This window comes from Sorex araneus, chromosome 4 (assembly GCF_027595985.1).
Source record: "Sorex araneus isolate mSorAra2 chromosome 4, mSorAra2.pri, whole genome shotgun sequence".
Taxonomy (NCBI): Eukaryota; Metazoa; Chordata; class Mammalia; order Eulipotyphla; family Soricidae; genus Sorex; species Sorex araneus.
In genome coordinates this window covers 41,194,272-41,218,969 of record NC_073305.1, presented here as the reverse complement: position 1 = coordinate 41,218,969, position 24,698 = coordinate 41,194,272, and the positions used below count along the sequence as shown (strand labels likewise).

The following is a 24,698-nucleotide window of genomic DNA, read 5'->3' as shown; positions in this document are numbered from 1 at the left end:
ACTGATAAAAGGGCACTTGTAGTGGGATTGGTGCAAGCTCCCCCCCATCCTTCATCCCCCCTCTGCCACACTTACCCACCAGACTCACAGCAGATTAGTCTCTTACTAGTGGCCCATGGTGACCAGCACAGCTGGTTGTTGTGGACAGTCTCTCTTGCTGTGTTTCTTTGGGGGTGGGAAGTCTTTGATCCTGGGCATAGATTAGAGACTTCCTGGACTGGGCTGCTGACTGGGGGTGGAGGTGTGTATGTGGTGCTGCCTGACTATATTGGTGTCTTCCCAGCCCCAGCAGGGAGGAGAACTCTTGCCCTGGCAACTTAGAATTAGTGAGGCATCCTGATCAATCCCTTCTGCCAGTTCTGCTGGACCTCTCTGCTGCTGTCAGGGTCCAGTTTGGGTAGAAAGAGGAGGGGTGAGTAGGGAATGACCCTTCCTGGTCTCTCTGGGTTGCTAGGTTCAGGGGTCTCTCTTCTGACATCTCTCTTCTTCTCTTGTAAGAAGATAATAGGTGGGTTCAATGCACTGGTGCTATATTCTGGGATTATTTTGCCTTTCTTCTAGCACCTTACAGAGTTCTTTATAGGTTGCCTCCTGTGTTATTTCCAGAGTTTAAAAACGCTTTTCTAAAGATGGAGGAGCAATACACAAGTCTGTGCTATCTTGGCTGAACTAGAAGTCCCTTGTTTATTACTATTGTTTTGTTGTTGTTTTCCTATTTTCCAGTGTGAGGGCTTGAACCTAGGACCCTCTACATATGCTCTACTACTGAGCTACCTCTTAGGCCCTGCACTCTGTATTCTTGCAGCACTCTAAAACATTATTAAATGTTGCTCTTTTCGCCCACAGTTCAACTTTCTAAATTGCTTTGCCTCGCTCTTCTACATTGCCTTTGTCCTGATGGACATGAAGCTTTTACGTCAGGTGAGTGTGAATAACAAAAAGGTATGATCAATTTAATAGGTTTTAAAGGTGGAGTCCTGTTTTCAGATGATGTAATTATTTCATATTATTAATTTTATGGTTATTTTCACTGTCACTGTCATCCCTTTGCTCATCGATTTGGTCAAGTGGGCACCAGTAACGTCTCTATTGTGAGACTTATTTGTTGCTATTTTTGGCATGTTGAATACACCATGGGTACAGGCTCTGCTGTGTGGGCGAGATACTCTGGGTAGCTTGCCAGGCTCTCCAAGAGGGGCGGATGAATCAAACCCAGATCAGCCGCATGCAAGGCGAATGCCCTACCACTGTGCTATAGATATTTTAAGTTTTTTATATTTCTAAGTCCAATCCTTCTTTTGAGAGGGTGAATGTGGTGGTGGTGTCCACACCAGAGGTGCTCAGGGCTTGCTCCTGGCTCTGTACTCAGGGGTCACTCTTGGCAGAGCTTGGGGGAACCATATGGAGTGCTGGGGATTGAACCTGGCTCAGTTTCATGCAGGACAAGTGGCTTGCTGTACTATCTCCCCGGCATCATTAAGCCCAATTCTTAATAAGCAATTGTGTCACATACTGTACACACTTGGAAAGAAAATAATCGAAGCTCACCAGCTTGTAAGATTAATCACATAGGGCAGTAAAAGTCAAATATAGGCTTTGTCACAAAGCTTGCCAAAATCAATTCTAATAGAACAAAGTGTACCTATTAATTGAATATGTCTATTTTTCTCAGAGTGGGGGTGATTGATATAACTGACATAGAGCTTATCTACTTCATTTTCAAATTAATAGTTGTTTGATTTGAGAGACCTGCAGTACTGTATCTTTTCTGAATTTGTTAAAGTTTGACATTTATCTTGGTATGTTACTACTTTGGGATCTTTTATCAGTAAATAGTAAAATGACTCTTGCTTTCTAAATTCATTTTTTTTCTTTAATATCTGAGTCAGCTATCAGGAAGGGCCGTTCTTTCCTTAATATCTGTGATTGTTTATTTCTGGGATGCTGTGGAGTGCTATTCAGTGGTACTCAGGGGCTTCCTGGCTCTGTGTTCAGGAGCTATGTCTGGTGGTGGGACTGTATTTGGTACCAGGGATTTGAATTATGTTCAAGGCCACAGCACCATAACCTCTGTACTATCTCTCTGACCCAGTATTCTATAATTGTTGGTGAAGAAAGTTAGAAGCCCAGGCTTCTTAATATTTATATAAAAACTAAGGATCATTTTTCAAGGAATTAAAAGAATTATATAATCAGAGAAAGATACAAGATTTTGTAGCTGTGGGTCTAACCTCTTAACATAATAGAGCGACACTTTAAAAAAATAATTTAAAAATTGAAAAATCTCAAAATTATACATTTGAAATTGGTAAGTTCGAGATACACTACCTCCTTTCCCATCATTGGTATATCCATGATTTCTCATTTCTTAGGAGAGTTTAATTTACTTAATAGGAGATGGAGGACTGGTATGAGATGTTTTAAAAAGAATAGAATTTTGGAGTCTGAGTGATAGTACATTAGGTAGAGCATGTGGGAGACCTGAGCTTGATCCCCGACATAGCATATGGTCCTCTGAGCTCCACCAGGAGTGATCCTTGAGCACAGAGCCAGTAGTAATCCCTGAGCACTGCCAAAGGAAAAAAAGAACTTTAATATGAAAATAATTGCTGATGTGAAGCTCATTCAGAGTTTAATAGCACAAAAATTTATTTTAAGAGGTCATTCAGGGCAAAATTTAAGATCTAGACTGAGGAACAGTCAACAGTTTTCTCAGAATGATGGACCTGCCTTTGGAAACGTGGTCTTAGTTCACACAGGCAAGCTAGAATACATCACTCTATGACAAAGTAAAGGGAGGTGTTTGGTTAATGTCTAACATTTTTTTCAACTAACTGGAGGAGTTTGATGACTAACACTCTTGGTTAGTGATAAAGGAGTCCTGTGTGTTAATGTCACAGATTTCACAGCAGTCCCTTAATTTCATAAAATCAGCTGAGAGAGAGACAGACAGACAGACAGAGACAGATGGAGAGAAAGAGAGAGGGAGGGAGGGAGGGAGGGAGGGAGGAGGGGAGGCAGCAGCAAATTGGAGAATTCTTATCTGAGCAAAGTGGAAATAATGTAATTCCTCTGGAAACTGGGACGGTTCTTCCAGGAGCCTTAGTCCATCCCTAGCAAGCCATCACTCATGGACCAATATTCATGCACATAGGCAAGCAGCAGGCAGCCTTGATGCGGGGGGCGGGGGGTGAATAATGCTTCATTCAATAATAGTTCACAGTCTCCTTGTAAAGGTAGTTTACCGACACGGCAGAATATTCTACTGAAGATTCCACTTAATTTATTGAATCATTTTGAACGCATGTTATGATTTTGTTAAGCTACATTGCCAAATGCTATTTATCTGTTTTTCTTTAGAGTTTGGCCACTCTCCTGATTACCTCCCAGATCATTAACCAAGTTATGGAATCTCTTCTTCCTTACTGGCTCCAAAAGAAGTACCATGTGCAGGTGAAGAAGAAGGTCCAGGCCTTGAAGGCTGATTTTGATGCTACCTTGTATGAGCAGGTTGTTGTAGAAAAAGAAATGGAAACCTATTTGGTAAGTTTGAATATGGATGAATTAAACACAGACTGAAAGCAAGTAGCAGTCATGGATTCAGTTTACAAAAATGGTAGGCACTCGCTGTCTATATTTGGCTATTTTGTTAGTGCTTTCCAGCTAGCCTCTTTACCACCCCCTCCCCCCCCACACACACCACAAACACTACTTTCATGTTAGAAAGAAGCTGCCATGCATGAATGCTTGCAGCCTTGTGTCTGAAATTTTGCCTAGTAACCCCAAAGGATGAACTTGGCAAGTTTTGTGACTGCTCTGCAGAACATGGAGAATAGTCATTCCCAGGGGGATGGCCATGAGATGGCCATGGGGAGGAATTAACATTGATCACATTTGACCATTCTGTGTCAGAGAAAACATTGAAGCAATGAGAATTTTTGGATCAAATTACTTAGTGCTATCGTAAACATAAAATTGCTCCTTTCAGACATAATTCTAACAAAAAAAGGACATAATTCTTGAGTTAATTTTGGGAACTACAAGCAGACATCTGGTGGTTTGGTCACTGTAATACTTAAAAAGTCATGCTCATAAAATATATGCATGTCTTACACAATTTTTTTTACTTAATGTAAAATTTTAATAAATACAGTGACTTTTTTGATTGTCAGTGATCCAAAAGAAACTGTGGGAATTTCTTGATACTTGAAATACATTCTTAGAAATTAATGAGTCACATAGCTTTGTGTCAACAATATTTTACTTCTTAAAGTTAACAAAGTGTTCTATAAGGAAGAATATAATATGAAGCAGTTATAGGAAAATATTAACTACTATAATAAAAAGGAGAATTTACAGTAGATTTACTGTACAATAGAAAAACAGTAGATTTTCATAATGATTGCTGTTTAGAAATTCTGAACACAGACTAATATACAGAATGTAGGTGAATTCAGCAGAAAGTTTACTATTATCTTGTAGGTCTAATTTAATGTTTGTATTACTAAGCTAAAATTATGTTGCATAATGTTAATTTTTAAAATTTGATCTTTAAATTGAATATAATGTAGTGCTTTGCAAATGGTATGTCAGCTGCAAAGTTTGGGTTGATTACAGACAGAAATTTAGCAATCGAGTTGATTTCTCTCTGTCTTCTTAACCTGGAGTAGTAAACATATTAAATGTTGTTTAGAGACATTTTAAAGCAAACTTGGTCTATTTATTTGTTTATTTATATTCTGTAATTGCAAAGAAAGCAACATTTTTTCAATCCTCTTTTCCAGCCTCCCACTCTTGAATTCCTCTTGCAGAGGAAGAGTACATTTTAAAAGGGAGTCATCTTGCCAGTAAGCATTAAGAAATAGTGTTCATCATTACTTGCTATCAGCAAATCAAAATGATGAGATATTACCTTACACTTGTAAGAAAGGCATATATCAAAAACAAAACGAACTGAAAACTATCAGTGTTGGCAGTGTGTGGGTGGTGAAAAAATTAGGAGCCCTCATTTATGGTTGTGTTGTCTGTTCAGCCTCTATGGAAAACAATATGGAGACTTCTTGAAAATTATAGAGCTTTCATATGACTCAGTGATTCTGCTTCCTGGTATCAATCTCAGGGACACAAAACCATTAATTCAAAATAGGTATGCACACTTATGTTTATTGCAATGGTTAATGCAATTTATTAGGGTTGGGAACAACCAAAATGTCTAACCACAGTTGAATGGACAAAGAAGCTGATGCATTAATACACAATGGGATTCTATGCAGCCGAAAGAAAAGATAAAATCTTATGGTTTACTGCAACTTGATGGAACTTGGAGTGTCACCTGAAAGGAAAGGGCTCAGGGGCACATGAACAAATGGTGTGTGTCTCATCTGTGGCATATAGAGAAACAAAACGGGAATTAAGAGTATCGAATGATGATAAACTTTTGTCCTAGTTTTAAAAAATTATATAACCAAACAATAGGGAGTTACAGGCAGATGACAAGGTAGATTAGAAATGACGTAAGACTAGTGGAAAAGAGGATATGGGAACTTTGGTGATGCTTTTTGGTAACTCTACAGCAAGATTAGGCAAATTTTTGTGGTGCTCTGACCATAGTGGATATTTCTCTGTTGGGCGGGGGAGCTGCTATTGGGGTCCTCATTGCTGTGGGTTGCTATTTCTCTTATCTCACCCTGCTCCTGTCTTATGTATATTGTGCAGGGGCTATTCTTTACTGGGGAGGGAGAGTCTATTATTAACTCTTGGAATCTTGTTTTCATCTGACTGTTGAGAGATTTTTATTTTGTTTGGGAAGGTACTTTTATGGTAACCATCCTCACATGTTTAAGAATTTGGGTTCTAGGGGCTGGAGCACAGTGGGTAGTGCATTTGCTTTGCATGCGGCCAACCCAGGTTCAATTCCCAGCACCCTGTATGGTCCCCTGAGCATCACCAGGAGTAATTCCTGAGTGCATGAGCCCTGTGCATTGCTGGGTATGACCCCCTTACCCAGAAAAAAGCAAAAAAACAAAAAAGAATTTAGGTTCTATGTTCATTTTGAATAGAATCTTATTCTTTCTGGTCAGTTCTCCTTGACTGACCTTTGCAGTGCCCCATTGCTGCCTGCCTTGCTGCCCTCCTGTCCCCCTCCCCCCAGCTTCTAGAGCCCTAGCTTTGCCCATGTTTGAGGTCCATTGCTCCTGCCTGGCAGTGAAGCTGAGGTTTTCAGAGCAGAGAGAGCTGTGGACCCTGCAAGTAACATGCCTGGACACAGGCCACAGTATCCAAGCTGTGGTTTCAAAGTAGATCCCCCCCCAACACACACACTTGGTTCCCTTTAAGGTCAGGGACACTGTTCTCACCTCTGGTTCCACTTATATCCTGGAGGAGTGGGGTCCCCGAGTGGGCACAGGTCCTTGTCACCTCTGTTGGTCTGTAGCTTTGGAATCCACAAGACCCCTGCCTGCAACCTTCCATTCTCTTCCATTTCTCTGTGCTGCTGCTTTGCTTATTTTTGAGCCATGACATATAAGTTTTACTAAAATAAACACATATGCAGTAACATCTTCTGCATTGCAGAAGATGAGGGAAAAGGCAACTCAAAACGCAAATTTATAGCACCAGACCAGTGGTACCATTTTTGTGTTAGAACCCTGCACCTGCATATATACACACACACATGCAAGAAGAGTTTGGGGAGCACATGAGAATAATGGGGAACTGTTTTGTCCCAATTGGTTGGGTTCATGTGATGGGTTAGAAACTCAAATTCAGATGAGCCAGAATCCTTTTCTTGTTCCAGGAATGGTATTTCTAGTCATGTTTCCTTTTCTGCCTTTACACACGCCCTCTCTCTTCCTTTTAGTTTTCTGGGCCACACCCGGCAGTTTTCAGGGCTTTAACCTGACTCTGTGCTCAGGGATCACTCTTGGCAAGGCTCAGGGGCCCATATCTGGTGCCGGGATTGAACCAGATCAGTTCATGCGAGGCAAACCCCTCATTCCTGCACTGCCTTTCTAAGCCTTCCTTCACTCTCTCTTAGAAAGAAAACCAGGGGCTGGAGCAATAGGATAGTGGGTAGGGCATTTGCCTTGCACGCGGCCAACCCAGGTTACATTCCCAGCATCCCATATGGTCCCCTGAGCACTGCCAGGAGGAATTCCTGAGTGCAAAGCCAGGAGTAACCACTGAGCATAGCCGGTTGTGAGCCAAAAAGCCAAAAGAAAAAAAAACAGCTCTCTCACTCCCCACCCCCCCATTTTTCAGGGCTGGTTTCATTTGGGCTTACTGGGTCGCCTATGTCTCCCTCTCCCCTCTCCTTCTCCGTGCCCTGAATGACAGCAGCTCTCCTCCTTCAGGCCAGCATGCCCCACATGTCCTTTGCTTTCATCCTCTTTCCTGCCCCTTGTGACTTCAATATTTCTTAAAAAAGAAAATGATTTTCTCTCTTGCTGCCCCTTTCCCTGCTTTTCCTCTTGCTACCAGGTAGAATCTGGTATCAGTCTGGTTTTCTTGAGAATTGTTAGGACACACGACTTCATCCCCTGAAGGACCCCAAACCAAATTCACAGTCTTCTGCTGACCCGGCTTCTCCCACCTCCCTCCTGGCTGGGTGCGTGGCACACAGTCCAGTGTGTCCCAGGCTTCTTTGGCTCTCTGCCTTCTGTTCCGAAAGAGCACCGCTCAGTGACCCCTGCGAATTAACCTCCTTTTAGGGAAAAGAAAGTGCCCTTCAGGGGCCCAGGTTGCACCTGGGGCTCCTACCACTCCTCCCCAACTCCCGGCCCGGTTGATGTAGTGCCTCTGGGAGGGGTAGGGGTGGTGTCGGCCACTACAGGAAACACTGACTTATACGTTGTGCCCTGCATCTAAGAAATGCTAATTCATCTGAGAACTGTGGCTTCATATGGCGACACTATCAGAATCTTAGATCACACCTTTTCCATCATCTGGGATATCTTGTAGTACTTTGAAGGAGGAAGGTGAATCAGGTACCACTTTTGCATCACTTTTATAAACAACTGGGGCTGGAGAGATAGTACAGCAGGCAGGGTGCTTGCCTTGCATGTGGCCAACCCCAACCTTAATTTGATCCCTAAGACCCCATATGGTTTTCCTGATGCCTACCAAGAGTCAGCCCTGAGCACCACTGGGCGTTACCACCACACCAATTGCCCCCACTTTCCCTGCTCCCCGAAAAAAAGCTGACTGAAGCACCACTGTAGGTGCTTGTGACTATAGAGTCTGAGATCCAGCTTTTTGAATAAAGGAAGTCGTGTTAGTTTATCTTACAGGCCTGGGCAGTCTGTGAGAATAGTGCTACTCTCTAACCTGCTTATAGGGCCCTGCGTGATCCCCCCACACCCCGACTCCCCGCCCCAGCCCAAGTTTCTCTTTTACTCTCTCCACTCTCCACCTGTCCTGAGTGTTCAGGATGAGTCTGAAATAATGTAAAGGCTCATGGAAAAGCAGTTTGCCTGGAACTTGACGAACGCTGTCATGGAAGGAAGACTCGGCTCTTTGCTGTAGAAGATTTAGAAAATGTGTCACTGTATCACTGTCATCCTGTTGCTCATCAATTTGCTCAACAGGGTACCAGTGACGTCTCCATTGTGAGACTTGTTGTTACTGTTTTTGGCATATCAAGTACGCCACAGGTAGCTTGCCAGGCTCTGCCGTGCAGGCAGTATACTCTCGGTAGCTTGCCAGGCTCTCCCAGAGGGACGGAGGAATAGAATCCGGGTTGGCTGCACGCAAGGCAAACGCTCTACCCGCTGTGCTATTGCTCTAGCCCTTAGAAAATTTAGGACAGAGCAAATCAGGGACCAGCTCCCAGTGATGTCACACAGCGTGGTCCACTGGGTCTCCTGACCCTGCCCTGTTGGCACAGGACTCTTGTGAGACATAACCTCGGCTCTTCTGTCTGCTGCTCCTCTTCCTGAGTGACCAGGCCACCCGTGACCCCATAGGCAAGGGGACTGAATATGCATGATGAATACACCACAGATGCACAGACCCCAGTGAGGGAGTTGACTTCTGTCACCAAAACAGTCAAGAAGGGTGCAGGAAATGTCAAGGCACACCATTTCCCAGACTAACATTTATTTTCTGTTTGTTTTGGAGATGTAATTACTTTTGGAACAATATTTTATCTGTTACCATGTTTTTGCTTATTATTAAGCGAGACAGTGAGGAATGTTTGTTAAAGTTCTGAGTTTTAAGTTCTGTCTTTGGTTTGGGGGGCATGGCTTGCAGCGCTTGGGGCTCTATACTTGGGAGTCATTCCTGGAAGTACTGGGGTGGGGGGACACCTGTGGTGCTGGGGATTGAGCCTGGGTGGCTGCAAATGCCTTCACCCTTTGGCTAGCTCCCCCATCCCTGAGTTTTAATCCCTAGTGTGGTAGATGTCACCAGGTGTAATTACCCCTAAATAGGTCTTGGGTGATCTCGGCCCTTTCTAGGCGCTTATAGGGTCTCCTGATCCAGAAGCCTTGACAACTGCAACTGTAGAAGGATCTCCTCTGCCTTTCTTGCTTTGGAAGACACTGGCTTTTGAGAGAGTCACCTGCCTGCTTTTCACTAGAGTGAAGCTCAGGGATTTAGTGGGGCAATTCCTCTGCACCCATCAGATGTGTAGTTGGCTCTTGTGTGGGCCACCTGGCTTGATGGTTTGACCTGATTATTGGCCAGTTTCATATGTCCTTTGTCCTTTTGTTACATACAAATTATTTATCTGCGGAGATCCTTTGAGACAACACTGTTCCATGTAAATAAGACCCTTTAGAAATAGCTTCTAATTGTTGCCAGCATAAGGAAATGTCACTTATTAACTAGCAAATTTGCTGAAGTCTGTTGTTTCCAATTGTTAGGGTCTTTCTCTGTAGATAGTCATCTCAGTTATAAATTAATAATAGCCTTTTCTTCTTTTCTTCTTTCAGCGGCTTTTCATTTTCAACACACTATTTGGACTGAAATAGTTAGAGCAGGAATTTTTTTCTTTTGATCTTTTTACCATTGAGTGTTATGATTTTTTCACCATCAAAGGTTATGCTTGCTCCTTGTTTTTGGTAGCACTGCACTGTCGCACTATTGTCCCGTTGTTCATCAATTTGCTCTAGCGGGCACTAGTAATGTCTCCATTGTGAGACTTGTTGTAACTGGTTTTGGCATATCAAATACACCACAGGTAGATTGCCAGACTCTTCTGTGCAGGCGGGATACTCTCAATAGCTTGCTGAGCTCTCTGAGAGGGACAGAGGAATCAAACCCAGGTCAGCTGCGTGCAAGGCAAATGCCCTACCTGCTGTGCTATTTCTCCAGTTCATCTTTTTGGTAGATGACTTTTTTTTCTTTTTGGGTCATACCTGGTGATGCACAGGGGTCACTCCTGGCTTTGCACTCAGGAATTACTCCTGGCGGTGCTCAGGGGACCATATGGGATGCTGGGAATCGAACCCGGGTCGGCCGCGTGCAAGGCAAATGCCCTACCTGCTGTGCTATTATTCGAGCCCCAAGTAGATAACTTTTTATCAGTTTAAAAGTGGTCTTTTGGGAGGTTGGAGAGAGAGAATGGGGCAAAGGTGCTTGCCTTGCACATGTCCATGTCACATCCGACTCCCAGTGTCACCCCTAGGAGTGATCCCAGAGCACAATCAGGCATAAGTCCTGAGTATTTCCAGGCCCCAAAACAAAACAAAGGACTTCTTATTTTGATTGAAGTTAAATTTTATCAAAATTTTGTTTCTGTTGAGACTTTCCATTATTTCCTATGAATATTTTGTATTTTATTTATGTTAATAAACTTTCTAATAGCACACCATGTTTGTATTTAAATGATTACTATTATTTGCACAGTATTTTCCATTTAAGAAATGGAAAATTTGTGTTTTGAGGCAGGTCTCCTCAGTGGTATTCAGGGCTTTGGGCCACTTCCGGTGATCCTTGGTCCAACTGACTGTTCATTGCTTGGGCCCTGGGATGCAGTACTACTCAGATCCTGGGGGCCGGGGGCCACTAGGCCATAACTCAGCCATGCCAAGCCAGACATTGAACTTGAGGCCTCCTGTATGCAAAACATGTGTTTTCAGCCCTTTGAGCCAACTCCCTGACCTCTCTCTATTTTTTAATCATCTTCTCTCATATATTAGTCTCTTAGGCATTTAGTGCAATTAGCTTGTAGTCTTCCATTTTCAGTCACTTAGGGTAGGCTCCTGGACTGGAGAGATAGCACAGCGGGTAGGGCATTTGCCTTGCACGCAGCCGACCCAGGTTTGATTCCTCTATCCCTAATCAGAGAGCCTGGAAAGCTACCAACAGTATCCCACCCGCACGGCAGAGCCTGGCAAGACACCCTTGGCGTATCCAAAAACAGTAACAAGTCTCACAATGGATACGTTACTTGTGCCCGCTGGAGCAAATCAATTGATGAACAACATGATGACAGTGTGACAGTGCTACAGGATAGGCCCCCACATGTTATTTGTCTTGGGAACTTGCATTATTAACCTAGAGCCTTGCATTTAACTCAGTATGATATTGAATTAAGAACATTTCAGGGGAAGAACAATTCAACGCTTGATGTCTGTGAGCTCTTTGTTCTGTCCGTCCTACACTTAACTTTCTTTTCATTCAAATCTGCACCAAAGAATACACTTAGTTCAGGGAACTCTGAGGCACCTAAAACTTGGCTCTTAAACAGTTATAAATTAGACTTTTATTTAACAAAATGAGCCACATGAAATAAATTAATCCATTTATACATCTCCACAGAAATTCCATTGTATTCTTAATAACTGACTTGCTCCGAAAGATTAAAAATAAAAAGGCTACCGCGGGATACCGGGGCAGTCCCTGCCAGGGCCGGTGCTCGGCTCCGGCCGGGTTTCGGCCCGGGTGCCCATGCCTCTGCACAGCCGGTGGATGTGGAACGAGCGGGAACCAGAGACAATTTAGGATTTGGGGTTCCAGCAAGCGCTTGCACCCATGTATGGAGACTGTGAACTAAGCTTTTGCCACATGCTGGTCCAGGAAGGGAAATGATTCATTTTCCAACTTAAAAATCCGCGGACTTAATTACTATAATACAGAAATTGTAAACCGCGCGGCCGCTACCGCACGACTTTTTATCTCTTCATTCTCATCAGTGGAAAACTTATTATCAAATATTTCCTTGTTAATAGAGCTGTATTCTTGGGGGATAAATTCCAACAAAAATAGTGAGTCTGTTTTGAAACTCTAACAATAGTGAGTTGTGTGTTGAAATCTGGAATGTAATCAAGGTAAAGAGAAAAGGAAGTGAAATTATCACTCATGCATGGTGGGGGGTTGGGGGGTGAGGGGTGGGATATATACTGGTTTTTTTTGTTTTTGCTTTTGTTTTGTTTTGTTTTTGTTTTTATTGGTAGTGGAATATGGGCACTGGTGAAGGGATGGGTGTTTGAGCATTGTATAACTGAGATATAAGCCTGAGAACTTTGTAACTTTCCACTTGGTGATTCAATAAAATAAATTTTAAAAAAAGGTTAAAGGGGCTGGAGTGATAGCACAGGGGATAGGGTGTTTGCCTTGCAGGCGGTCGACCCGGGTTCGATTCCCAGCATCCCATATGGTCCCCTGAGCACTGCCAGAGTGATTCCTGAGTGTATGAGCCAGAAGTCACCCCTGTGCATCGCCAGGTGAGACCCAAAAAGCAAAAAAAAAAAAAAAAGGCTAAAAACTTATCTTATTTGATCATTTGCTAAGGTTTCTCCTGGTTATTTTTTTTTAATTTCAGTATGTGATTGTTTACTTTGTTCAATTTGCATTTTTTCCCATTTTTGCTATTGGATTATATCATGGATTGGATTATGCTATTTTTATTGCTGCAGAAATGCTCAGAAGTAAAAAGGGACTGATAAAGAGTTTATTCGGTACAAGTGTCAGCGTGTGGAAGGAGGGTGAATTATCTTGGGTTCAGAGGGAGGGTAAGGGTCTCCCTGGGAGTTGTGCCCTAACATTGTCAGGAATGCCTTGTTTGGGTGATGCCAGAAATCGAACCCAGGATCTCATACAGGCAAGTCTTGTGCTCTGCCGCTGAGCCACTTCCCGGCCCTGGCCTTTGCGTGTCTACTGCAGGCTGCCCAGTGACTGGCACTTGGGAGAGGAACCGGGTGCCTGCAGGTCTTTGCAGAGGCACAGCCTTTTCTTTCGTGAGCTGAAACAGCACATTATTTTAAAGTCGAGCTCAGGCTATCAGGATTTCTTAAGAAACGAATGGTTGTAAAGACGGCATGATTGCGAAGATTCTTACTTTTCCCCATCTCCTGATTACTTCACTCTTCAGAGAAATAAACCGATGCTGTATCACTGGCTATATTTTCAAACCACATCTGTATGCTGCAGCACAACATAAGGAAATATTTTCTAGAGCCATATGCAACCGAAGAGTAGTTTAGAAACCGTTCCCTGCTGAATCCCCAGCTGAGCATCGGCCTGTCAGCCTGCCAGCTCCCAGGCACACGTGTTTGGCTTTACTCCTTGGCAAGTGCTGCCAGCAGCTAACGAGGCTGACTTGAAATCCCTGGGTTCATGCTTCGAACCAAGTATCCAGAGCATCTGAGAGAAGCACTTCCTGCCGTCCCCACTTATCTATAATTGTGCTTGGTTCCTTTCTATTTTAGTAAAGTATAAAAAAAAGAAAGCAACTCACTGGAAATGGACTTGGACATAAATGAAAGTTCTCAACTACTGAACCCAATATGCTCATCTGAGTGAAAGACTGAGATGCAGCAATAATCATGAATATTGTCAAATTAAAAATAGTAATGTTTGGCCCAGGAGATGACTTAAAGGGCTGAAGCACATCTTTTGCATGCTAGCTCTAGGTTTGATCCCCACCTACCTGGTGTGGTTTCCCAAACACAGCAGGCTGTAGCCCCCAAACCACAAACACACATAAATGTGTGTATGTATCTATATCTATCCATCTCTCTATATATACATACACATGTGTATATATACACACACATATATACTATGTATACATGCATGTACTATATATGTATATACACATACATACACACATATATAAATGTGTGTATATAAATGTGTGTAAATTTGTATGTGTGTAATGTTGCTATCCAATGCTGTGAAGAACTTTTTTATTAAACAAGTTGTTTCACATGTACTGAATAATCCTGAGGCCTGGAAGATGCAGAAGTATGTGCGTGTGGCCTTGGTCTTTGTTTCTCTATATACTACAGATGAGTGAGACATTTGATATTTCTTTCTCTGACTTATTTCATTTAACTCGATACCCTCCAGCTCCATACTCTTTTCTTATAAGCTGTGTAATATTCATATGTATACATGCTACAACTTCTTTATCCATTCATCTGTCATTGGACACTGGTTGTTTCCATATCCTATTGTCCTTGGCACTGCAATCAACATAGGTGTGCATAGTCCTTTTTGATAGAATATTTTTGTGTTTGGGATTAGATGCCAAGAGGTGGAATGACTGGATCTAGTGGAAGCATTATTTGTAATTTGTTAGGAAATATCCATACTGTTTTCCATAGATGCTGAACCAGATGACATTCCTATTCATAGTGAATGAGAGTTCCTTTCACCACATCCCACCAACCCTGGTTGTTTTCCAGTCTTTTTGATTATACCATCCTCACTGATGTGAAATGGTATCTCATTGTCATTCTTATATGCATGGCCCTGGTGATAATTGATGATGACCACTCCCAGTGGGCCACAGGGAACCATATGTGTTACCAGGGAACAAACTGGAGTCAACTATAGGCAAGGCAAAGCACTAGCCCCTGTACCCTGTTTCCAGCCCAGGAACAAGCATCCTTAACTTTAGGGGGGCGGGGAATGTAATGATTTGGCAAAATGAGATGAGTAGCAAAAGCACTTTTTTTCATTCTATATTTTAGGGACTTTAACATAAATCTGCCCTTGCATTTATTCTGGGGTTGAAAATAAAATTTGGAAAAATGCATTGAGATTTTCTGTTCTCTTGTATTTTTAAAACCTTATTGTTGTTTAAGGATGGATGCCTTGGGATTAGTTTACAAAGTGTTACTTTTATTATGTGATATTAAAGGTGTCTGTTTTCTTGTGGTTCCCATTTTCAGGGTACTTTTGATGACTACTTGGAGTTATTTCTGCAATTTGGTTATGTGAGCCTCTTCTCCTGTGTTTACCCATTAGCAGCAGCCTTTGCTGTGCTAAACAACTTCACTGAAGTTAATTCAGATGCCTTAAAAATGTGCAGGGTGTTCAAACGTCCATTCTCAGAACCTTCTTCCAACATTGGTGTATGGCAGGTAATTGTTTCAGAAAATACCTACTAAAGCATGAAATTTTAAAGTTAAAAGGCGCCATAGTGTTACAGAATGTCTGGAATATACTCAGGATATTTGGAAGCAGAGAAAGACTTTTCCTTTGATTACAGAGAAAGGAATAAATTATGAGGAATTATAGGGACAGTCATTGTGGCTTGTAACTCCACTTTCTCTTTCCATTTAGTTGGCATTTGAATCAATGAGTGTTATATCTGTGGTCACTAATTGTGCTCTGATTGGAATGTCACCACAAGTGAATGCCCTCCTTCCCGAGTCAAAAACGGATCTCATTTTGATCGTAGTGGCAGTGGAGGTAAGTGAAAACTTAAACCTATTCTAAACAGTCTTTGCATAGGACACTTCTGTTGTTATAAAGAATGTTCCTGAATGCCAGTGATTGGTAATTTAGCTACATGCACTTGCTGGTAAATAAAGCAAAACACTTTGGGTAATGGAAGACATGAGAAATGAGACTGTGCATTCCTGGTTATTGACCACGAGAGAAAAAGAATCACCACAGTGCAAACAGGAAAGTGACTTTCCCTGACATTGTTGTGGCCTGTTAGTGCTGAGTAAATAAGTCCTATTTGAATTCTGTGGGTTTAATATCTATTTTAAATATATCCAGGGTCTTTGGGTGGGGTGGGGTGATAGGGTATTTGGGCCACACCCACTGGTACTTAGGAGCTTGTCTCTAATCTTATTCTCTGGTGAAGTCTAGACCTTCGAGCATATTTTGGGAAGGCCTGATTGTGACATAGGCCTGACTTCCTGGAGTGGCTTTTTCTTTTCTTTCTTTCCTAATGGTTTTTTTTTTCCCTCCCTCCAATTTTTGTTAGACACTGATTTGCTGCTGTTAATAATAGTTCAGGCATACAATGTTCCAACTCCACACCCACCACCAGAAGCATTTAAAAAGGCAATTCTTTCTCCTGCTTATGGAGATTTCTCGCTCTGACTTCTGAGACCATTATAGTTGACCTGTAGCTGACAGGGGTACCGATGGGGGAGACCCGATGGCGGGGACCCGACAACCTGAAGTATGGGAGACAGCAGTTGAAGCAGTTGACTCTGCTTTGAGTCAATCATGACATAAAAGAAAGGTATTTTTAAATGTCAGTATATGCGCAGAAGCCAAAACACCAACAATACTTCATTCCCATCTAGACTGAAAGCTGTAAAGGATGAGTGTGATGGGGAGTTGGAGAGATAGTATTAGCAGGTAAGGCTCTTGCCTTGCATGCGAATGACCCAGGTTCAGTCCCACCACCCACTATGGTTCCCTGGACACCTCCAGAAGTGATCCCTGAGTACTGAGCCAGGAGTAAATCCTGAGAACTGCCGGATGTGGCCCAAAAATCAAAAGAAGAAAAAGTTTTGTGGATTTTTTGTTGTTGTTACCAAGGCTGTCCTTATATGAAAGATCATTTTCATTTGTATATGTACATATGCTTTTTGCATGAATGCATAACCTGGATGTTATTAATATTTGTTCATTTGGAGATCACCTAGAATAAGTCAAAAGGTGAGGAAGTATGAGGAAGTTGTAACTAAATGTTAATTAAACGCCCTTAAAAAAATTGTGGATGGATGGATGGATAGTACAGGGATTTAGGTGCCTTCATGGTATGTGGTCAACCCCATTTCAATTCCAGACACCAAGTATGGTCCCATGATTATCACCAGGAGTCATCCCAAAGCACAGAGTTAGGAGTAATTCCTAAATACTGCTGGGTATGACCCCCAAAACAATCCCTTTCCGCCCCCCCCCCCATTGTGATAAAGCATACATAACATAAATTTGAAATACTCTCAATAGCATAGCAGGTAGGGCGTTTGCCTTGCACGTGGCCGACCCGGGTTCGATTCCTCCGCCCCTCTCGGTAAGCTACTGAGAGTATCTCATCCACACGGCAGAGCCTGGCAAGCTACCCGTGGCATATTTGATATGCCAAAAATAGTAACAATAAATCTCACAATGGAGATGTTACTGGTGCCCGCTCAAGCAAATCGATGAGCAACAGGATGACAGAGATGACAGAGAACATAAATTCACCATATTAAGTTGTGGTAAAAATATAACTGTTACCCTCTCAAGCCATCTTAAAGTATACATTGAGTACATTCACATTGTTGTATATAGCTTGCATCCTCTATCTGAATAATCCTTTCCATCTTATAGAACAAACTTCTCCCTAAACAGAAACTTCCCTTTTCTTTCCACCCTAGCCCCTAGCAGCAACTGTTCTACTTTCCATTAGCTATTTGCCCTATCTGAAACAAATGGACTTCCTCCCCCTCTCCCTCCTCCTCCTCCTCCTTATCCTCCTCCTCCTCCTCCTCCTCCTCCTCCACTTTTTCTTTCTCCTCCTCCTCCTCCTCCTCCACCTCCTCTTCCTCCTCCTTCTCCTCCTCTTCCTCCTTCTTCTCTTTCTTCCTCTTCTTCCCTTGGAACAGTGGGTAGGGTTACTACCTTGCTTGAAACTGACCCTAGTTTGATCCCCAAACCCATATGATCCCCAGAGTCTGTTAGGAGAGATCCTTGAACTCTAATCCCGGAGTGAGGCCTGAGCCCTTCTCCCCAAAAATTCAATAAATATGGCACTGGAGAGATAGTACTGTGGATAATGCACTTGCAGATACTTTTCCCCATTCTGTGAGTTTGTCTGTTATTCAGTTCATACTATCCTTTGATGCACAAAAGTTCAACTTACCTGCTTTTTCCCTGTGTTTTTTGGTGTCATACCTAAAAACGTCATTGCTGGAAAACAAATTATCAAATGCTTCCTTTTCAGCAGGTCCAACTTTAGGGAGGAGAAACTCCAAATAATAATAGTGAGTTTTTTCGGTTGAAATATTGAATGTAATCAAAGTAAAGTGAAAGTAAAGTGAAATTTATCAGTTACACAGGCAGGGTGGGGGGCTGGGAAGGTGGGGGGGTGGGGGGGAGGTATACTGTGATTCTTGGTGGTAGAATATGTGCATTGGTGAAGGGATGGGTGTTCGAGCATTGTATAACTGGGACTTAAACCTGAATGCTTTGTAACTTTCCACATGGTGATTCAATAAGAAAATAAATTTTAAAAATAAATAAATAAATAAAAAGTCATTGCTAAATCTAATATTATTATAAAGTTTCTTCCCAGTAAAAGCTTTAGGAGTTTTAAAATTAGGTCTTTGTTATATTAGGAATTAAATTTTTCATACAAGATAAGGGTTGACGTTTATTCTTCTGCATGTATATTTGTTGAAAAATAAGCTTGGTCCCTTTTCATCATTTGTTGAAAAAATTGTTCTTTCCCTAATAAATGATTTTGCCACCTTTGTTGAAAATCAGTATATAACGACTTATTTCAGGATTCGTTATTACTACATCTACTATCACTGTATCACTGTCATCCCGTTGCTCATTGATTTGCTTGAGCGGGCACCAGTAACATCTCCATTGTGAGACTTGTTACTTTTTTTGGCATATCGAATACGCCACGGGGAGCTTGCCAGGCTCTGCCGTGCAGGTGAGATACTCTCGGTAGCTTGCCGGGCTCTCCGAGAGGGGCGGAGAAATCAAACCCGGATTGGCAAGTGCAAGGCGAATGCCCTACCCACTGCACTAGTAGTTTTATTTTTAACTACTTTATTGAGGTGTTACTGGTATATTAAAAAGCTACCTGTTTATTTTATTTATTTATTTATTTATTGTTAAATCACCATGTGGAAATTTACAATTTCCAGGCTTATGTCTCGGTTATACACTGCTCGAACACCCGTCCCTTCACCAGTGTCCATATTCCACCACCAAAAACCCCAGTATACCTCCTATCCCCCCACCCTGCCTGCGTAAAAGCTACCTATTTAAATACACAACTTAATGATTTTGAAATCAGTATATATCCATCTTATGTGTGTACCACACTGGTCCAATTACTGTAGGTTTGATTTAAGTTTTGAAACAATGAAGTGTAAGATGCCCAACTTTGTTCTTATTTTTCAATACTGTTTGACTATTTGAATGTGTATTTGTTTAATGTGTTTGTAGCAACATTAGATATTGAGCTCCTGAGTTTTTAAAAACTGTGTATCAAAAGTTTGGTTATATTGGCACAGCTTGGTATTAAAATAAGTTTTATTATTAAGTGAAGTCAGGAGGAGAAAAAAAACAGATGATCTCACTCTTACATGGTATATACAGAATAAAGCAAAGGGAATGGATATTATCTAAAGATAACAAACCTTTGGACTTTGACTTATGGAAATGAGGTTACCAAGTGGTGAAGGGAGAGGAAGAGGCAGACTCAAATGACTTAAGGACTGTGATTGGGTTCTTAGGCACTTCCATGGGGATGGAGTTTTGTTTTTCTTTCAATTTATTATTTTTTCTCTTTTTGTGGGGAGAGGGATGGGCCATACCCCATGGTGCTCAGGGGTTACTCCTGGCTCTGCATTCAGAAATTACTCTTGATGATGCTTGGGGACCATATGGGATGTTGGGGATTGAACCCTGGTTGACCACATGTAAGGCAGTTCTGCCTTACCTGCTGCACTATCACTCTGACCCTTGTTTTTTCTTTTTAAATGTAATTTCTTTTAAAATTTTTGGACCACACCCAGTGTGCTCAAAGCTTACTCCTCGCTCTGCACTCAGGAGTTGTGTAATTTTAATGATCATTTTTTGATGTGTGTGGTAGTTGAGGGGGTGTGTGTGGGCGGGAGGTGGGGGGTGGAGGGAGAAGGCATGTTCTGGGCCACACCTAGCAGTGTTTAGGGTTTATTATTGTCAGTGTACTCAGGGATTACTCCTGGTGGGAATCATGGACCCATATGCAGTGCTAGCGATTGGATCCAGGCCAAGTGCAAGGCAAGAGCCTTCTTTGCTGTTCTCTCCAGCCCTGTTACAGTAACTTTGTACATCAAAAGCACAAAGATTAATGTAGCCATGTGACCTCAGCTACAATAGAAATAATCAACTCCTTTCTACCAAATTAGTACATCTGAATATTTGTTTTTATTTTATTAGCTCTCATTTATTTCAGAGGGCTCTAGCTTTGGATTCAAAGTGGAGAATTTTGTGTGTCAGAACAAAATCAAACTCAGGGAAAGCATTGGTAACCAAAAAATTGTAAGGTTAATTAGCTAATTTTATTCAAATGTTTCTGAGGCCTGAGCTGAATGCCATCTGGTGTTATAATGAGTCCAAAAAGTAGAATGTTTACAGACAAATTAGAAATGATAAGTTTGGGGTTTATTACCATGTTAGTTTTTAAAATCATACTGAAATTCTAATTCATAATTACAGAAAGTTCAAAAGCGTCTATGGATGAAATCAACATGCTTCTGTTTATAAAAATTTTTCTCTTTGCACTGCAAATGTGCTTTCAGATAAGGAAGTAAAATCTTAAAATTATATTTCATCTTTTTTTACAGTCTTTTTGAAGTAAAAAAAATTGCTTTACAAATAGCTTATGAAACTAATAGTAATGTGTGGGGCTTGGGGGTTTTTTGGGCTTCGGTTTTTGGTATTGTTGGGGGTTTCCCTCAAGTGTAACTTGGGGCCTCAGGACCACTTTAGCGATTTTCAAGGAACCTGATGAGATGCGTAAATACTGAGGCCAAGGATGTCTCGTTGCTTAGGCACTGCACTGCTGGGTACTGCCAGGACCACCCCCAGCACTGCTTGGGGCATCTCCATCTGATGGTGCTCAGGGTATCATGTGCTGGGGACCAAACTCCGTACTATCTCCCCTGGCCCACAACCTGTATTTTATTATCCACTCAAGGTTTCTAAAAGAGAAGAAATTCACTAATTAAAAAAAAAGAGAGACAAAGTAAATATGCCATGAAAATACACACAATAAATGCTTGTATACATTTTTAATATTCTGATAGAAAAAGAAGTTTAGGATATTTATTTTAAATGTTTACTCCAGCTTAAATAATATCTAAAATACAGTCATTTGATTAACATTTTTTTAAAAAGACAAAATGTAACAATTTTATGAAATCAATGTTGAGAATTAGTATTTTCATAATTGAAATTGTGGATGAATTGATTATTTAAGTAGCCTTTCTGGACCACGTTTTCAAACTAAGGAAACCCATATTTTTATTTTCTTTATATCAAAAAGAATCACTTGTTTTGCCGCAATTTAAAAGGTAAAAATTATCATTACTGCATGCGGATAACTCTGTTATGGTTTGTGTTTTTACTGCCATCTAGCGTTGCTTTCCAAAATGAATGATACTGGAACACTTATTCGTAAAATAGTTCCTGAAATGTATCATGTATTGACCAAGAAAATAGCTTACCACTGTACAAAACAATCAGAGATGCCTCTTTCTAGGTTAAAAATTCTCAAAACACTGGCAGTGTTGGATTCAATCAGCATCCAAATAACACCCGTCTTCAATATCCATCTTCAGCTTTCAGATTTACTTGTTTGATATAAATTCAAGCCAAAGACTATGACTTTCTGCATAGAATCACATCCCTTCAGTTCTTGAAAAAAAAATAGTGCTAAAATTAACATATTTAAAATACTCTAAATACTATTTTAAATAATCTTTCATTTAAAAAACATTTTTTTTTTTATGTTTGGGTCTCACCTACCGTTACTCAGGCTCTGTGATCAGGGATCACTCCTAACAGGGCTTGGAGAACCATATGGGGTACCGGGGACTGAACCCAGGTTTGTGGAGTGCAAAGTAAGCACCCTACCTGTTCTACTATCTCTCCAGCCCCTAATCTTTCATTTTGGTATTAAGTGCATACATAGTTCTCTTTAAATTCTAAATAATACAGGATACGGCAGCCATTTTGAACATGGGCTGGAGAGAGAGTACAGTGGTTAAGGAACTTGCACGTGGCTCTCTGGATTTGATCCCTGGCACTCCATATGATTCCTCAAGCCCTACCTGCAGTGATCCTTGAATGCAGAATCAGGAGTGAGCCCTGAGCACTTCTGGGCATGGCCCTAAAACAACAATGTCAACAAGAACAAAAACAAATTGCCTACTAAACGTTTTTCTTTTCATACAGTGAAACAAATTAGCTCTTGGCCCAGAATTTATAATGCATTTCTAATGTTTAGGTCCAGGTGTACAGCGAGCCAGTCTACACACATGTGCTTAATTGGTCGCTTTAAAAATATCATTTTAATTGCAGTTTCTTAAAATACAAAGTATGTTTTGTGATTTTTTTCTTTTGAGCTATTTAGAAACAACTGATTCTCATCTGTTTGTAATGTCTAAAGGTTGTGTTCTGAGAATGGATTGGACAAACCCTTAGCGTTCTTTTATGCTCTGACTTACTCGGTGCATTTTTCTGTTTTCAAAAAGCAAGTTGACACTGAGCGTTCCAAGTATAATACGGAAAATTCTTATCTACCCGTTATAAGGATTCACTCACTTTGAACATTCTATCAGATAACATGCCCTCTGTTTCTTGATTTGTATCTGCATTTTTATCGACACCTACATAAGGCTGTTTTAAAATGGAGAGTCTCTGGACTGCCTAGGAGTGCCCTGTGACCTCAGGAGGCCTCATCTTCTTCTTTCCACTGAAAGACTTTTTCTTTCAGTGGAGGTTGAACTCAGTGCTGTTTCCCGGGCAGGGATGCTCTGAGGAGTGAGATGGAGAGTATGTGTAACCCCAGTCATAATGGTGTGGCACTCAGCAAGTGCTCAGTGGTACTCTTATTATCCCTCAGACAAGGCAGGTATAGATGAGTTTGTATGTGTAATACTCGAAACAACTGCTTTGGGTATTGGTCAGGATACAGGCTTAGTGAGCTGTGATTCTAACCACCTTAGCAATGGCAGAATAAAGGTAAAGATATTTTCTTTTCTTTCTTTCTTTTTTTTTTTTTTAGCATGGGTGGGGGGGGTGGAGGAGTGGAGGGTTTGGAGCCCCACCCTGTGATGCTCAGGGGCTATTCCTGACTCTCTGCCCAGGAGTGACCCCTGGTGGTGCTCAGGGGGTATAGCTGGTGCTGGGAATATGAGTGAGAATCATGGCTGCTGCCATCTCTTGGGGTCCTGATTTTCTTTATCATTGTTCTTGCCGTTATTTAAGTAAGCAGTGCAAAATTCTGAAAATGGGGTGGGCTGTCTGAGAAAGGAAGTAGCTCAATTAGAATTCCAACTTTTCCTCTTCATCTCCATGTTCTGTGGTTTCCTCACACCTGAAATGAGGGCACTGGTAATATGCACACGGAGTGATGAGTACCATTTTGAAGGAAGAGGTGAGGAAGTGAGAAATGTCCCTAAGGGAGAGACCCCTAAGCCGTTAGTACCTCTATCTGCGTCTATACCAGCTAGATCAGCTAGCTCTTCAGTGAGCTTTTATGGTCTTGGCCCTCCTTAATAGCACTGAATTGTTTTGTTTGGGTTCTAGTTTGCAAGTTATACTCCTCCTGGTCTTCCCTGTCCTTTTCCATTTATAACATAACTTTATCTTTCTACTCATTTCCTGATCTTGCTCCCACAAACCCAGTCTAACCCTCCATCCCCCTCCACTTATCCATCACCCCTCCGGTCCTGCTATTTCTGACTTCTGAATATCCATTTAATTTCTCTTTCCTGTTGCTGTTGCATTAGGCTTTCATCATTTCCCATATAAATTTATTTTTGAAGGCATCCTCATTGAGAAATAATTGCTATGCCCCAGGTCTGCTTTTTTTCAAATAGGCAGTCTACAGTTTGTATCTAGACTTTGTAGCAGCTCTTTACCAGCTTCTGGGTTTGTGCTTTCTCTCCTTGGCCACATGCTCTCTTTCAAAATGAAATTCTGATTATTATTTTGCCTTTGCTACAGTCATTACATAATCCTCCATGACTCACAGAGGAACTGCATCAATTAATAATCTCATCTTCCCCTTTACCTCCCTGCTACCCAGTTTTACTGATGGCCATCCTGAGCCTATTCTACAAGTTGCTGTTAGAACTTACCAAAGCTACCTGGTAGTCTTGTGTCTGAGTAGACTGGGAGCTTTTTGAGAGCAAGGACAAAGGACTCAACAATACTCAGTAATTGGGAAGTGTTCATTTAATTACTTGAACTGTGATTTCAAGTGATTAAGCAGTTGCTTATTAAATACTTGCCGCTAGATGAGTGAGTTACATAGATTGTATTTAAGTGCAGTTATTTAAGAATTAACTTTAACTATATTACCATGTCCCTTTGGGAGTTATAATAAATCTTCAGACAAAATATAAAAATGATAATATTTATAAGAAAAGGTAGGTTGGGCTGGACAATATTGCAGAGCAGTTTAGAAGAGGGTCTCTGAGTTCAACTCCTGACTCTAGCTCAGATAAGTTTTGTATCTTTGAATGACTTTAATATACCTGGAACTTTAATATACCTGGAAT

At 41.4% G+C, this 24,698-nt stretch overlaps 1 protein-coding gene across 1 annotated transcript in view; it reads left to right on the top strand.

Annotated features, from left to right (window-relative positions):
* The window catches only part of ANO10 (anoctamin 10), a 175,234-nt gene that overhangs the window by 36,242 nt on the left and 114,294 nt on the right, over positions 1-24,698 (top strand). The window contains exons 8-11 of the mRNA XM_055134561.1: positions 847-921; positions 3,361-3,543; positions 15,123-15,314; positions 15,517-15,645. Coding sequence (XP_054990536.1) covers positions 847-921; positions 3,361-3,543; positions 15,123-15,314; positions 15,517-15,645 — 579 coding nt within the window. The remainder of the gene's footprint in view (positions 1-846; positions 922-3,360; positions 3,544-15,122; positions 15,315-15,516; positions 15,646-24,698) is intronic.